Below are 14,408 nucleotides of genomic sequence, written 5' to 3'. Positions count from 1 at the left end.
TGGAAGTCCCCATGAGATTTGCTGGGTCTGCCCATCTTCCTGTGTCCAGAAGAGAAAGGTGCAACTTTTCTTTTTCTTTCTCTTTCTTTTAAACATGTCTTCCTGTCTCCTCTCCTCTTTCAGGCAGCTGCTGAGAGTCACACGTTGCATGGCCTGGAGCTTTTCTTTTAAACACTAATAAAATTATTTTTTGATCTTAAATAAAAAAAAAAATAGACTTGTTAGAAATGGATTACTGGGTTAAACAGTGAAACTTGAGACCCTTGATTATATTTTGCTAGACGGTTCTTAGATTATATTAGTGTTTATGGTCATATAATGTGTGTCCTAGTTGAATACATCCTCACCTGTACTGGAACGCTTTTAGTGGCTCCTGTTTAAATATTTCAACATAACAAATTAAGAACAATGTATCTCTTGTTCTGTTTTAGTCTTTGATTCTCGGTGAGCTGGAGAATCACATACCACAGCTCTCCCAAGTTGATGGAGGCCACCTAGGGGGTTTCTTGTTTGTGTTTTTGTCTTTCTGTAGTGCTGGGCATTGCCTCTCACATATAAGGCAAAGGGATACTGCCACTGAGCCCTCACCCCCAGCCCAGGGCAATAGTTTTTAAAGTTTAAGCAGAGTGGACAGGAGACACCCTGGAGGCTGCCTCAGATGTAGATAGAGAATGGGGCGCAGGACCCAGAGTTCAGGGTGGAGTCAGGAGTGGTGAGATCTTTAGAACATCTGGGTGTGAGGGCAAAGGACTCCCCCAAGGGTAATGAGGGAAGGGACCAATTGCTGCTCGTAGGGTAATTGCTTTTAGTGAGGGGACTTTACCGTTTTCCTTTAGGTAGGACTGGCCCTTGGAGATGGGAATGCTGGTTTGAGAGGTGTCTGCAGGCCTATTCAAACAGCCCAATTTCACTTAACCCACAAGGGGAGTCAACCCACAACGAGTTGGCAATAAGGATCCCAGGCCAAAGCAATGTTACATGAACACTGATTAGGTAGTAACTTACAGGCCAGGCACAGGTCTCAGCACTTATAATTAACTCGTTTATCTTCACCAGCATCCTTTAAGGCAGACACTCATTTTACAGAAATAGCACAGAGAAGTTCAGCGTCAGTCAGGAAGTAGGTGGTGATGCCTGAATTTGAACCTAGACATTCTGGCTAGTCTGACCTCAACATAGAAACTAATGTGGGATGGGGAGCCAGCCATTGAAGGGCACACCCTGCTTACCAATGCCCAATAGAAGGAAACAGATTCAGGTGGGAATGCGGAGAATGCAAGGGCAGGGCTTCTGCAGAAAATGGATTCTGGGACCCTAATAATAGCTACTTGACTTGGTGCCAAGCATTGGGCAAAGGGGCTTTACATTCATTGCTCTGTAACTCCTTTGGGTGAGATGCTGTCATTACCTCACCTCATCTTACTGATGAGGACGCTGACGCACAGAAATGGCCCAAGACCAAAGGGCCAGGCAGGCCAACCCTGGCCGCGTGGCTGCCCACGTGGCGTTAGGGAAACAGGGAAAATGGTGGGGGCGTGGCCAGGCGATCGGAGGCGTGGCCGAACGGGGCGTGGCCGCAGACTTGGCGGGGCCTGGGACCGGCGAGGTTGGCGCGCAGCCGGGGAGGTTTAGGCGGGGTCGCACCTGTTGCGGGACTCCCCCGCAAGCCCGGCCACGAGGTTCGGATCTCTAATCGGTACCCAGAAAGTAGTGAAAGAACCCTAGGCGAATTCCGGGTCCGGTTTTCTGTGGAGCACGTGGCCGGCTTCCTCTTGAGTGCGGGCCCGGGGGGTCGCGGCGCCAGGGTCTCCGGAGGTCAGTCTGGCCGCTGAAGTCGGTGGGGAGTCCGCCTGGGGCCAGCTGGCCGTTTTGAAAAACTGCCTTCTTCCCGCTTCTCACAGTGCGGGAGCAGGGGCCAGTGGCGCCACTTCGCCCCGTTGGGGGCCCTCTCCCCTCCTCGGCCGTGCTTCCCCGCTGTGCAGACTTTCCTAGGCAGCCTCCCTGGTACCACTTGGGACTCGGGCAGTATGGCCTCAGGTAAGCGTGTGTTGGCTATAGAGGGATCCCGGGACAGAGGTGCCTTGGTCCGGTGACAAGAGGGTGGGGGCGTCTTGGCACACAGCCTTGCAAGACCTAGGGGATGTGAGCAGATCCTAGAAGGGTCTCGGGAAGCAGACCTTGAGTGTGCAAGCAGATGGACAAGTCAGAGGAGCCCGGGGTCTTTCCCCACAGACCTCAGACAGGACCCTGCCTCCTGCTCTTCCTGTCTTCCTAGGAGGCAGCTTCTGCCGGTCAATGGAATTTTCCCAAGGCAGGCCCCTCCCTCCTGGGCTCGAATTCTCAGTTCAGCCTCCTTCTCCCAGAGCTGGACTGTCCCTAGAGCAGGGGTCAGATGGAGAAGAAAAGAGTCGGCTCTGCCCCAGAGGCGCTGGGTTTTCATGAGTACGCTTGCCCTGTCCCTGGAGGAAATGGGTTTTGAGGTTGGAGAAGCTCAGGCTGTATTCTTGCTTATTATGTTTCTCTCTGGCCGGCTGGACCAGCCTAGCCTGGACTTTGGCTTCTTTGCCTTTGGCTTCTTTGCCTTGGAGCTTTGGCAACGGATGAGGGTTCCCGAGGTGGGGTGAGGGTGCTGCAGAGCTGAGAGCTGGCGGTGCTCCATCTGTTTTCTTTGCACCCCCCACCCCCACCCCAGTCCCAGCCACCATCAGTCACGTCACTCTAGGGACTGGAGTGGGAAGGGAGGGATAAGGGGCAGGATGGAGGCCCCACTCCCCGAGGTTGCCTAGACAACATCAGAAATCGTGGCCAGGGCCTCTTCCGCCTGCGGGGCGCTGCTTCCTGCATCAGTCACTCCCGCCGGGGGCGGGGCGGAGGAAGGGGTTGGATGTAAGAGAGCTTGGCCCCAGCCGGTGAGGTTCCTCCGCTGTCGCCTTGGCCCCAGCCATGGCATCCTATCCTGGCCCAGGCAAGTCCAAGGCCAAATATCCCTTTAAGAAGCGAGCCAGCCTGCAAGCTTCCGCTGCTGCGCCAGGTAAGTGTGCTTGGTTTCAGGCAAGGGTTCCTCCACCGCCTGCCCGGGCCACCTAGTGCCTCAGAGAGGGGCCCCCTCCTGCAGCACCCTCCTGCAGCGATCCTCTCTACCTCCGTTCCAGGGCTGACTGGCTGGTTTGGGTGGCGCAGGGAGGGAGGTAGGAGGGGATGCCTGAGGTTTCCGTGTCAGGGATGCTGCCCTCCGTAACAAGGAGTGGGTGTGCATGTGGGTGCAGAAGAGGCGGATATGCACACGTGTCTGCCTGGGCAGATGCTAAGGCTGCGTGTGAAGTGTATGTGAATGGAGTGGGGAGGGTGGTGTGGGACTGATTGCTTTGTGGACTGGCCACCGTGTTTGGTGCCTGTACCAGGCAGGCTGAGGATCTAGAACTCTGTGAGTGGCGGGGTTTGCCATCTGGGGTCCTGCATTGCTGGCACATGCACCAGAGCTAGGGCCCAGTTGCTGCTATCCTTGCTGTTTGCCTGTTCCTGGTCTGTGTTGTGCACCTCTTCAGGAGAGCGGGGAGTCCTTGGGATGGCCAGTGGGCTGTTGGACCTTGCACCCTTGGGTCTGGCCCCTACTTTGTGGCCATCTCTGCACCATTTGCAGCTGGTTGTGTGTGGTGGCGACTGTCCATCCTGGTGAGGATTCGGCCACTGGAGTTGGTGCCCCCAGGGGTGTGGGTGTCTGCAGCTCTCAAGTGTTCTGGCTAAAGAAAGACCTTTTGGTGATTGGGAGTTGTTAACCCTTTGTGGCTGTGTTTACACCCTGACTGTCCTTCCCTGGCTTGTTCTTATGCTGCCTAAGATGCCCGGCTAGGGCTTTGTAGGGTGCTGAGCTGCGTGCTCGGATCTTTGTCTCAGGCTGTGTGTGGATCTGTGTCTTCCAGGTGTATGCCTGCTGCTGAGCCAGAGACCCTTAGGTGGTTAGACCCTGAGAGCATCTTGTCCCTGGGGTCAAGGCCTAGTGAGGCCGTCTTGATAATGAGTGAGGGGGGCTCCTAGTCAAAAGGAGGGACCAGGCAGCAGAATCCTGGAGCTGATGGAGTGGTCCCCCCCCTTGGCTTTGCGCTGTATATGTGATGTTGTGATGCTAACTTTTGGCACAGGGCCAGGGAGACGGGAGCTGGCCTGAGGGGGTGTGGAGGTGGTTGCTGGTGTGTTGCCTCTGCTGAATCTAGTGGTCTTGTGCAGTTGTGAGGCAGACTGGGAAGGTGACTCTGGCTGCTGGAAGCCTTCCTGCTCTCCCAGCACTGCTGTGTAGGCCCTGGGGCTACCCGACAGGAAAGGGTTTAAAAGGAAGGCTTTTGACTTTATTCTGCAGCCCCCTGGTCTGCCTTCAGGGACTTAGAAGTGGTTAATGGCTGGGTGTAGTGATGCACACCTGTAATTAGCTACTTGGGAAGCTGAGGCAGGAGGATCATGAGTTTCCAGGTATGCTTGGAACTTATAAGACCCTACCTAAAAGTAAAAATAGAAAAGGGTGAGGATATAGCTCAGTAGTAGAGGACTTCTTAGCAGACCCAAGGCCTCAGGTGTGGTCCCAGTAATGCAAAAGACAGAAAACAAAACCCCTAAATAGTCTGGAGGGGTATTTGAGAGAATGGATAGGACCTAGGTTCATTTTTGTTTGTTTGGGTTTGCTTGTTTGTTTGTTTTTTGAGACAGGGTTTCTCTGTGTAGCCTTGGCTGTCCTGGATCTCACGCTGTAGACCAGGCTGGTCTTGAATGCGGAGATCTGCCTGTCTCTGCTTTAATCCCGAGTGCTGGGATTAAAGGTGTGCACCACCACCACTGCCTGGCCTAGGACCTGGGTTCTTGATAATCAAAGACTTGAAACCCTCGCTTGGGTGGGTAGGTATTGGTCTTTGCCTTTTCCTCCTAGTCTGCTCTCTTGCAGGGGAGACATGGAATCACCTCATGACCCATCCAAACTTTCTTTTTCTTCATTGTTTTCCCCAACTTACAGCCTTGCCCCTGCACTGGGCTCAGAGAACCTCTCACTCTCCCCACTGAAGGGTCTCCATGTGGGAAGTGTTTGCAGCGTCCCAGGAATTTCTGATTGCAGTCCCGTGGGATCCGAGCCCTAAGCTTTACGGAACGCTTGTGGGACATTCCCCTTGTGAGTCCCGGAGCTGTGGCCAGATAGGACAAGGCCACTTCTCACCCATTTATAGCCTGTGTCCAGAGCTTAAGACAAGCAAATAAACAAAAGTAGAGTCCTCTGTGTCTTCCAACTGCTGCTCCCATATTCCAAGGTACTCTTCCTGAATAGGATGTCTCTACCCTGACAGTGGGATTGGGACTGGCGTGTAGGCTGAGAAGCCTCTGTAACTAGCTCCTATCCAGATCAGGCCAGTGGTCTAACTACCAGCGAGCTTCTGCGTGTAGCAAAGCTTGTCTCTCCTGAAGAACCTGTAGTCAGTGCCCAAAAGACCATGGTGGGCAGAGGAAGCTGACCAGAGGCACAGGGCTCAGGGGAGGATGGCTGGTCTCCCTCCCTGTCTCTCCTCCTACCCTTAGGCCAGCCAGGCTGTGTACTTTCTGTCCCCTACGGCTGTGGTTTTAAGGAGAGTTGGCCCCTCCCTTCCAGGCTGCCTTGACCTGTCTCTTTTCTTCCCGTTGAGATCCCTGGATGTGGGTGGGCCTCACTGGCACCGAAGAGGTTAAGGTCCTGTTAGAATTAGAGTTCTTCCCATCTCCCAACTCCTCCTGCTCCTTCTCTGGATTTCTGAACTCCCCTGAACTCTCCCAGCCCCCTCCTTGGGGCCATCCCAGGGTCTCCCCTGCTTATAGCTGCACTTGGTACAGCCCATGCCAGCCCCTGAGCTGTCCTGGGGGACCGGCTGCAGCTTCACGAGGCAAACAGGCAGGCAAGGGGCACAGGGCTGCTGACCAGAGCACTCTTGAACTCTGCAGGTAGGGTTCCAGTAGGGACCAAGGCAAGTCGGTGGCTGGGTCCTGATCTAGGTTTAGCTGCTTTCTCTTTCTTTGTCCAGCTTTGGGACTGTACCTGGAACACTAGGACGTGGGTACAGAGACCTTAAGGCTTCATGCCTAGACAGAGCCTCTGAGTCCTTTTCCAAGACAGAGTGGAGGTGGGGGAGAGGGGTTCTGGAGGGATGCGTCTTCCTCAGCTGGCTGGGAGAACCAGATGGTCTGTGGACAGCTTCCTGCAGGAGGAGGCTAAGACTGCTGGAGGACCTAGAAGGGTCCATCCTGGTGGGCTGGGCACTTAGGCAGTGCAGGAGACTAGCAGCTTCAGACCGTCAGTGTTAGCCTTGTGGTGGGGCCCAGGAAGAGTTGCTCTGCCCTTGTTGGAGTCGAAAGACATCTGGCTTTCAATTCTGCCTTTCCCAGGGCCCTCCATGGGGCCTCCTGCCCAGATCCTAAGGCCTCCAAGTGGCGTGGACTGTGGCAGCTCCCTTCGGAGGGGCAGCCAGCCGTGGGAGGGGTAGCCTCGGATCAGCCCTCCTGTTGGCAGCTCTGGGGTCCTGGAACAGTACTCCAGGGGGAGAGAGGGTTCCGTGTCAACCAGGTCCTCTTCCTTGAGAGTTGCTTCTCAGGTCAGAGCTGAGTGCTGCTGTACTTTGCCTGCGCCTTGCAGGTCTAGGAGAGTAGACGGCTGTTCTTTTCTTCTCAGTGAAGGATCTGTTAGGCCAGGGGTGGATCTGACGCTGGGTTAGTGCCCTAGAAGCTGACGATCCTTAGTGTGGTCACTGGTCCTAAACGAGTGCCTGGGGTGTGTGTGTGTGTGTGTGTGTGTGTGTGTGTGTGTGTGTGTACACGTACGTACATGTGCACCCCTTTCTGGAAAATAGTCACTTGCAGATAGAGTCTCCTGATCTAAGGGAGTGGGCTACCCCCACCTCAAGTTCTTATTGCAGAGTTGATTCACTTGCTCCACAGGCAGGCGCAGGACCTCATCCCTGAGCCTGGGGTGGCGAAGGGCCTCTGTGTAGATGTGGATGAGTTCCCTCGGGAGCCCCACATGGCTGGCTCTTCTGTCTCAGTGGAAGTATTGCCCGTGTGGAGGCCCTGACTTTTAATAGGTTCTGGCCCCAGGGTGGGAAGGGGCTCCTCTTGACCTCCAGAGGCATCCAGGCCCTGCCTCTCCTCCCCTTAACCCTGGCATCGCTGTGTCCGCAGAGGCTCGAGGTGGGCTGGGGGCCTCTCCGCTGCAGTCTGCCCGATCCCTGCCGGGCACTGCCCCCTGCCTCAAGCACTTCCCGCTCGACCTTCGCACGTCTATGGATGGCAAATGCAAGGAGATTGCCGAGGTATCACTGGGTCCCCCCCCACCTCCAGCGACTTCTGTTGCCATACCCCTCCACCTCAGCCACCTCATCCCAGACTTGGCTGTCCCTAATCCTGGAACAGGAACCCTGGCTCCCGTGTACACCCCTCACCCAGGCTCTGCAGGGGAGGGGGGCTGAGGGCATGAAAGCATGGCCACCTGACCTCCCCTCCTTCCCTCCTTGGTACCAGGAGTTGTTCAGCCGCTCACTGGCCGAGAGTGAGCTCCGCAGCGCGCCTTACGAGTTCCCCGAGGCAAGCCCCATCGAGCAGCTGGAGGAGCGGAGGCAGCGGCTGGAGCGGCAGATCAGCCAGGATGTCAAGTGAGCCGGCCGCTGCCCCTTCCCTGTCCCTTTGTCTCTCGGAAGTCCACCGGGGAGGCAGCAGAGAGCACATTCTTTGGAGCCAGGGCCACTGCTGCTTCTGTCTCCTGGGAGGCTTAGAGCCTGCTGTATAAACTTGGGGGACTGCTTGCTCACCTCTGAAGTGGGGTGAGAACAGCCCAGGGTCCACAGCCCCTGCCCATGAGGACCCCATATGACAATCTGTGCAGCGGCCGGCACAGTGCCGGGACCCGCTTGCCGCGGCCGCTGCTCGCTCTTGCCCTAGCAGACCTTACTGCTCTCCCCTCTAGGCTGGAGCCGGACATTCTGCTTCGGGCCAAACAAGATTTCCTGAAGACGGACAGTGACTCGGACTTACAGTGAGGAACGGGGTCTGCGGAGGGCATGCGGAGCCGGGGTCTGCGGAGGGCATGCGGAGCCGGGGTCTGCGGAGCGCATGCGGAGCTGGGGTCTGCGGAGCTGGGGTCTGCGGAGGGCATGCGGAGCCGGGGTCTGCGGAGGGCATGCGGAGCCGGGGTCTGCGGAGGGCATGCGGAGCCGGGGTCTGCGGAGGGCATGCGGAGCCGGGGTCTGCGGAGCGCATGCGGAGCCGGGGTCTGCGGAGCGCATGCGGAGCTGGGGTCTGCGGAGCTGGGGTCTGCGGAGCGCATGCGGAGCCGGGGTCTGCGGAGCGCATGCGGAGCTGGGGTCTGTGCTGTCTGCGGCCGTCTCCAGTCCTTTTTGTCTCCCTGTCCTGTAGGCTCTACAAGGAGCAAGGAGAGGGCCAGGGTGACAGGGGCCTCTGGGAGCGTGATGCCGTGCTGGAACGGGAATTTCAGCGGGTCACCATCTCTGGCGAGGAGAAGTGTGGGGTGAGTGTGGAGTAAAGGAAGCCTTGGATTCTGGGGAGTTCTGGCCTGGGGAACTGGCGGGAGCTAGAGAGGGTATTTCTCTTCTGGTGCCTGGAGTGACAGAGGGACTAGGCTCACGGATAGTCTGGGACTAGAGAGGGCTAGGTACTCCTGGGTTTTGAGGCCTTTGGAGCTGGGGGCGGGCAGTATGAGGTCCGGGGATGGCCACAGGGAGGAGCTGAGTGTGAGTGAGCCTGAGTGTGGACAGAGATGAAAGGAAGTGACTGCTTGTCCTTGTCCTCAGGTGCCATTCACAGACCTGTTGGATGCAGCCAAAAGTGTGGTGCGGGCCCTTTTCATCCGGGAGAAGTACATGGCCCTGGCCCTGCAGAGTTTCTGCCCCACCACCCGCCGTTACCTGCAGCAGCTGGCTGAGAAGCCCCTGGAGACTCGAACCTACGAGCAGAGCCCCGATACCCCTGTGTCTGCTGGTGGGGAGCTCCCCTCCCTCCCCACACCCCGACTGCCCTGAGTATCTAGGCTTGGAGCCTAGGCGCCTCTGCCCTGCCTGCATCTCCCCGCACCCAGGCTCTTTCTAGCTTCTTGACGTCCAGGAGGGTGGAGGTTGGGGACCATAGCTGCTCTTTTGGAGCCTTTGACCCTCTTTGGAGCCCGTAGACTGGGTGGCTGCAGGCCTTGAAGCTCCCTGGCCCTGAGGCTTCCCTCTGTCTTTTGCAGATGCCCCAGTGCACCCCCCTGCGCTGGAGCAGCACCCATATGAGCACTGTGAGCCAAGCACCATGCCTGGGGACCTGGGATTGGGTCTGCGCATGGTGCGCGGTGTGGTGCATGTCTACACCCGCAGGGACCCTGATGAGCAGTAAGAGGGGTGTGGTGTGTGTTGGGGTACACCGTGTGGAATAATGCATTGTCTTGGGAGGGTGCCAGAGGGCTTGACTTGCTCTCCTCACCTGAGCTTCCTGCATGCTAGCTGTCCAGAGGTGGAGCTTCCGTACCCTGACCTACAGGAATTTGTCGCTGACGTCAATGTGCTGATGGCCCTGATTATCAATGGCCCCATGTAAGTTTCTGCCTGTCCCGGTTCAGCTCACCTCACAGCCCCAGCCCAGCCCTGCCCCGCCCCGCCCCGCCCCTGACAATGTCACTTTGTCTTCTGCTACTCCTGCGTCACCTGCTCTTAGTCTGCTGCCCTTATTCTGTGTGTCCCTGCCCCCTGCCTTCACCCTTCCCAGGATCTGAGTCGCTCTCTGTCCTTCCTTCTTGCCCAGAAAGTCCTTCTGCTACCGCCGGCTACAGTACCTGAGCTCCAAATTCCAGATGCACGTGCTGCTCAACGAGATGAAGGAGCTGGCCGCTCAGAAGAAAGTGCCGCACCGAGACTTCTACAACATCCGTAAGGTGGGCCCTCCGCGTGTGGCCGCCCCTCCAAAGACTGGGGGGTTCTCCCAGCGCTCAGTATGGAGAGCCCTCTTTGACCCACTGTTTTGGCCACGGACCTTTCCCTTAAAAAAAAATTACTGCATTTTAATTCTGTAATTAGTGGATGTGTACCGGTGTGGGCAAGGGAGGCAGAGGGCCGCTTCCCAGGAATCATTTCTTCTCTTCCACAGTGTGGGTCCTGGGGATTGACTTGTGTTGTCGGTGGTGGCAGGTGCCTTCCTCTGCTGAGCCCTCTCTCCCCAGAGAGGAGTGTATGTGTCTGTGGTGTGTGTGCATGTGTATATGCGTGTTTGCAAGTATGTGGTGTGTGTGTGTGTGTGTGTGTGTGTGTGTGTGTCTGTATGTGGAGGGAGGCCAGAGTTGACATTGGGTATCTTCTTCCTTATATATGGACAGAGTTTCTCCCTTGAACCCAGAGTTTGTGGCCTCAGTTAGTCTAGCTAGCCAGCTTATGTCATGTATCCCTCACCTCTGCCTTCCTCATGCTAAGATTATGGGTCGGCTGCTGCATATGCCTGGCATTTGTGTGGCTGCCGGGGATCCCAGCTGTAGTCCTCCTGTTTGTACAGCGTACAAACACTTACTGGCTGGCTAAAGTCCCAAGGCCCCAGGCTTTGGTGGGCCCAGCAGTCCTTCTCCACTGCAGGTGGACACGCACATCCATGCCTCGTCCTGCATGAACCAGAAGCATCTGCTGCGCTTCATCAAGCGGGCAATGAAGCGACATCTGGAGGAGATTGTGCACGTGGAGCAGGGCCGCGAGCAGACCCTGCGAGAGGTCTTCGAGAGCATGAACCTCACTGCCTATGACTTGAGTGTGGACACACTTGATGTGCACGCGGTCCGTCCCATGGGCTGGGCTGGGCTGGGCTGGGCTGGGGTGTTGGGTCAGCACTAGGACCGGGGATCAGGGGTGACCTAGGCCTTCCCATCTCCTCCAGGACAGGAATACCTTTCATCGATTTGACAAATTCAATGCCAAATACAACCCTATTGGGGAGTCTGTCCTCCGAGAGATCTTCATCAAAACCGACAACAAGATCTCTGGGAAGTACTTTGCTCACATCATCAAGGTATGGAGGCAGCTCTCTCCAGCCGAGCCAGTGTGTGTGTGTGTGTGTGTGTGTGTGTGTGTGTGTGTATGTGTGTGTGTGTCTCAGGGCTCAAGAGACAGGAGGAGGGAGGTGAGAGGCCTGATGAGCACATGTGGGTATGCGGGGCAGGGAGGAACATAGATGTGATTGCTTCTGGTGTCTAGGAGGTGATGTCAGACCTGGAGGAGAGCAAATACCAGAACGCAGAGCTCCGGCTGTCCATCTACGGGCGTTCGAGGGACGAGTGGGACAAGCTGGCGCGCTGGGCGGTGATGCACAGAGTGCACTCTCCCAACGTGCGCTGGCTGGTGCAGGTGCCCCGCCTCTTGTGAGTGTCCTTTAGAGTGGGAGGAAGCTCCGTGGCTCTGTACAAGGGGCCAGGGCCAGCCTTCAGTAGCCAAGCTAGGCACTCTGAGCGCCAGGGAGGGCCTCCCAGGCCACCCCACCGTTATCTGTGCAGCCTGGTCTCTCTGAATGTCCCACTTCCCCACTGTGGTTCAGACAGGCGTTGGTGCTTCTCACGACAGCCCTGACTCTTTCCTGGCCTGCCGCTGGCCTTGACCTGCATGTGCGTGTGTCCTGTCTTCCCCGCAGTGACGTGTACCGCACCAAGGGCCAGCTGGCCAACTTCCAAGAGATGCTGGAGAACATCTTTCTGCCGCTGTTCGAGGCCACCGTGCACCCTGCCAGCCACCCAGAGCTGCACCTCTTTCTGGAGCACGTGAGCATGGGCTGGGCGAGGGCAGGACAGCTGGGCCTGATGTGGCTCTAGGACTGAACGAGGGCAGGACAGCTGGGCCCAGGCCCAGCTGTGGCTCTAGGACTGACCAGCGGCTCTTTGCCAGGTGGACGGTTTTGACAGCGTGGATGATGAGTCTAAGCCAGAGAACCACGTCTTCAACCTGGAAAGCCCCCTCCCAGAAGCTTGGGTGGAGGAGGACAACCCCCCCTACGCCTACTACCTCTACTACACCTTCGCTAACATGGCCGTGCTGAACCATCTGCGCAGGTGCTGGTTCCAAGAGGGCCAAGCCTCTGCTGGCCTTGCCTCGAGCGCCCTGAGCTGAGGCCACTAGTGCCCCGACTCACCCATTGCCCCAGCGTCCAGACTGACGAGGCTCTTCCTCTGCCCTTAGGCTTCATTTCTCGTCCCTTCCAGTCAAGAATCTGCCCCAGCCCTCCGTCCTAGGCCCCCATAGTCACTAGCTGGAGGGCGTGTGTGTGTGTGTGTGTGTGTGTGTGTGTGTGCGCGCGTGCGCGCACGTGTGCGTGTGCGGGATTTGGAGTCAGGTGAGCTTAGGTGTGCCCAGGCTCTGGAGCTGACTCTGTCTTCATGCCCCTCAGGCAGAGGGGCTTCCACACGTTTGTGCTGAGGCCGCACTGCGGGGAGGCTGGGCCCATCCATCACCTGGTGTCAGCCTTCATGCTGGCCGAGAACATCTCCCACGGTCTGCTTCTGCGCAAGGTCAGGGTCCACACCCCCAGCCTCCACGTGCAGCCGCTGCCTTCCTGATCCTCCTCCTCCTCACCCAGCCGTGAGATCAGATTCCTCCCTCCCGATAGAATTAGCTCTTCCCACCCATCCTCTAGTGGAGGAGCCCAGCTTGGGTTCACCGTTCTGACGTGGGACCGAGCCTGGAGGCCCCCTAACAGGTCCTCTGTTCCTCCTCCCTGACCAGGCCCCCGTCCTGCAGTACCTGTATTACCTGGCTCAGATTGGCATCGCCATGTCTCCACTCAGCAACAACAGCCTGTTCCTGAGCTACCACCGGAACCCTCTACCTGAGTACTTGTCCCGGGGCCTCATGGTCTCGCTGTCCACAGATGACCCCCTGCAGTTCCACTTTACCAAGGTCAGACCCAGCCCAGCAGGTAGCCAAGGGCGGGGGTGTCTAGGGGACCCTGGGGTGGCGTCTGTCTCTGGGTCTGGGCTGCCCCTTGCTGGGGGAGCGTAGCAACTGTCCTTAGGGAAGGAGGGGCTGCAGGGGCCTGATGCCTCTCTCAAGGAACCTGGCCTGTGCAGGAACCCCTGATGGAGGAATACAGCATCGCCACTCAGGTGTGGAAGCTCAGCTCCTGTGACATGTGTGAGCTGGCCCGTAACAGTGTGCTCATGAGTGGCTTCTCCCACAAGGTACGGTCGGCAACCTGCCTGGGGCCGGGCCTCACCTCTTTTCCTTCCTTTACGTTGGGGGTCCTGGCCTTGTCCCGGTGATGTTTGGATCTTCTTGCAGCTCAGCCCGTTACCTACCCCCTCCGCAGGTAAAAAGCCACTGGCTGGGACCCAACTATACCAAGGAGGGCCCTGAGGGCAACGACATCCGCCGCACCAATGTGCCAGACATCCGAGTGGGCTACCGCCATGAGACCTTGTGCCAGGAGCTGGCACTTATCACACAGGCCGTCCAGAGTGAGATGCTGGAGACCATCCCAGAGGAAGTGGGCCTCATCATGAGCCCGGGGCCTTAGTGAACCTGGTCCACGCAGTGCTTGCCCCATCTCAGCAACTTGATCGTGTCTGTGATTGAACCCCTCCCACCCGGTGTGGTCCCTGCATGTCTCCGTTCTGTGTCTCTGTCCTGCATGTCTTTGACCATGTCTTGCCTCTGGGCCACCTTTCAATGAGAGCAAGTCCAGGAATTTGCCTCACTGTTGTCTTGTCTCGGGTGGGACCTGATGGCTGCTGAGATTTAAGGGCTGGCCCTGCTAGCGACCCGTCCCAGGATTGTCAGAAGTCCGGCTGTCCTCTGGTGTCTTCAGTGTCCACAGGGGCTTGGGATAGTTGTGTGGAGCTGGTCCCGTTAGCCTCGGGAGCCCTACCTCGGCAAATCCAGGCTTTGGCTAGAGTTCAAAGTTGAGTTCCCCTGTGGTTTACGTGGCCATGGGACAGTCAGGAGGGGCTCAGTATCCCTCTGTTGTGGTACTGGCCTCTCGGTCTCTGTGAAGTTGTGGCCCATCTGTGCTGGGCAGAGCAGGACTTGGGCTTGCTCATGGCCCTGGAGGCCTGGCCTAAGGGGCTGGACCACTGCCCCTGCCAAGTCACTGCCCATCAGCCTCCTCTGTTTCTCTCCGGTCCACATGTTCCTTTGTAACCAGCTCCCTTGTACCCCTGTGGGAGGGGGCAGCCGCCCAGATTGTGTGTCTACATTTGGAGGCTACTACAGTTGTAGGGTACTGGGTCTGCCATTAGCCCTGGGGGTGGTACCACCTTCGAGGGGTTCCAGGTCTTTGACTAGATCCAGATCCCAGTTGGCCTCTTGCGTTATGTTCTAGACCAAGGCCTTTGCTATGAAGAACAGTGTTTCATATGACCCATTTTCCTAGTGCATGAGAAATAAAGATTATTTAAGTAA

At 57.3% G+C, this 14,408-nt stretch overlaps 2 protein-coding genes across 4 annotated transcripts in view; one reads left to right on the top strand and one right to left on the bottom strand.

The window, feature by feature from the left end:
- The window catches only part of Gnat2 (G protein subunit alpha transducin 2), a 23,561-nt gene extending 15,192 nt beyond the window's left edge, over nucleotides 1-8,369 (bottom strand). Inside the window, exon 1 of the mRNA XM_076574814.1 lies at nucleotides 8,029-8,369. Within this exon, the coding sequence (XP_076430929.1) occupies nucleotides 8,029-8,346 (318 nt within the window). The 5' untranslated portion in view covers nucleotides 8,347-8,369. The remainder of the gene's footprint in view (nucleotides 1-8,028) is intronic.
- Nucleotides 1,556-14,408, top strand: Ampd2 (adenosine monophosphate deaminase 2). Of its 3 annotated transcripts, none has more exons than XM_006979484.4 (19): nucleotides 1,556-1,815; nucleotides 1,902-2,037; nucleotides 7,180-7,310; nucleotides 7,519-7,649; nucleotides 7,961-8,029; nucleotides 8,410-8,521; nucleotides 8,805-8,991; nucleotides 9,239-9,380; nucleotides 9,492-9,581; nucleotides 9,790-9,919; nucleotides 10,608-10,802; nucleotides 10,903-11,034; nucleotides 11,220-11,383; nucleotides 11,650-11,776; nucleotides 11,901-12,064; nucleotides 12,400-12,520; nucleotides 12,735-12,908; nucleotides 13,079-13,189; nucleotides 13,318-14,408. In XM_006979484.4, exons 2-19 carry the CDS (start codon nucleotides 2,028-2,030, stop codon nucleotides 13,522-13,524), a joined length of 2,397 nt encoding a protein of 798 aa, XP_006979546.2. In that variant the 5' UTR covers nucleotides 1,556-1,815; nucleotides 1,902-2,027; the 3' UTR covers nucleotides 13,525-14,408. The 3 variants fall into 3 exon arrangements, with proteins under 3 accessions (XP_006979546.2, XP_042135650.2, XP_006979545.2); XM_042279716.2 differs by having other exon boundaries at nucleotides 1,589-1,679; XM_006979483.4 differs by lacking the exons at nucleotides 1,556-1,815; nucleotides 1,902-2,037 and adding an exon at nucleotides 2,379-3,031.

The sequence above is a fragment of the Peromyscus maniculatus genome, chromosome 6 (assembly GCF_049852395.1).
Source record: "Peromyscus maniculatus bairdii isolate BWxNUB_F1_BW_parent chromosome 6, HU_Pman_BW_mat_3.1, whole genome shotgun sequence".
Classification (NCBI taxonomy): Eukaryota; Metazoa; Chordata; class Mammalia; order Rodentia; family Cricetidae; genus Peromyscus; species Peromyscus maniculatus.
Note: the sequence above shows the minus strand (reverse complement) of the source record. Positions and strands in the feature narration are given on the sequence as shown.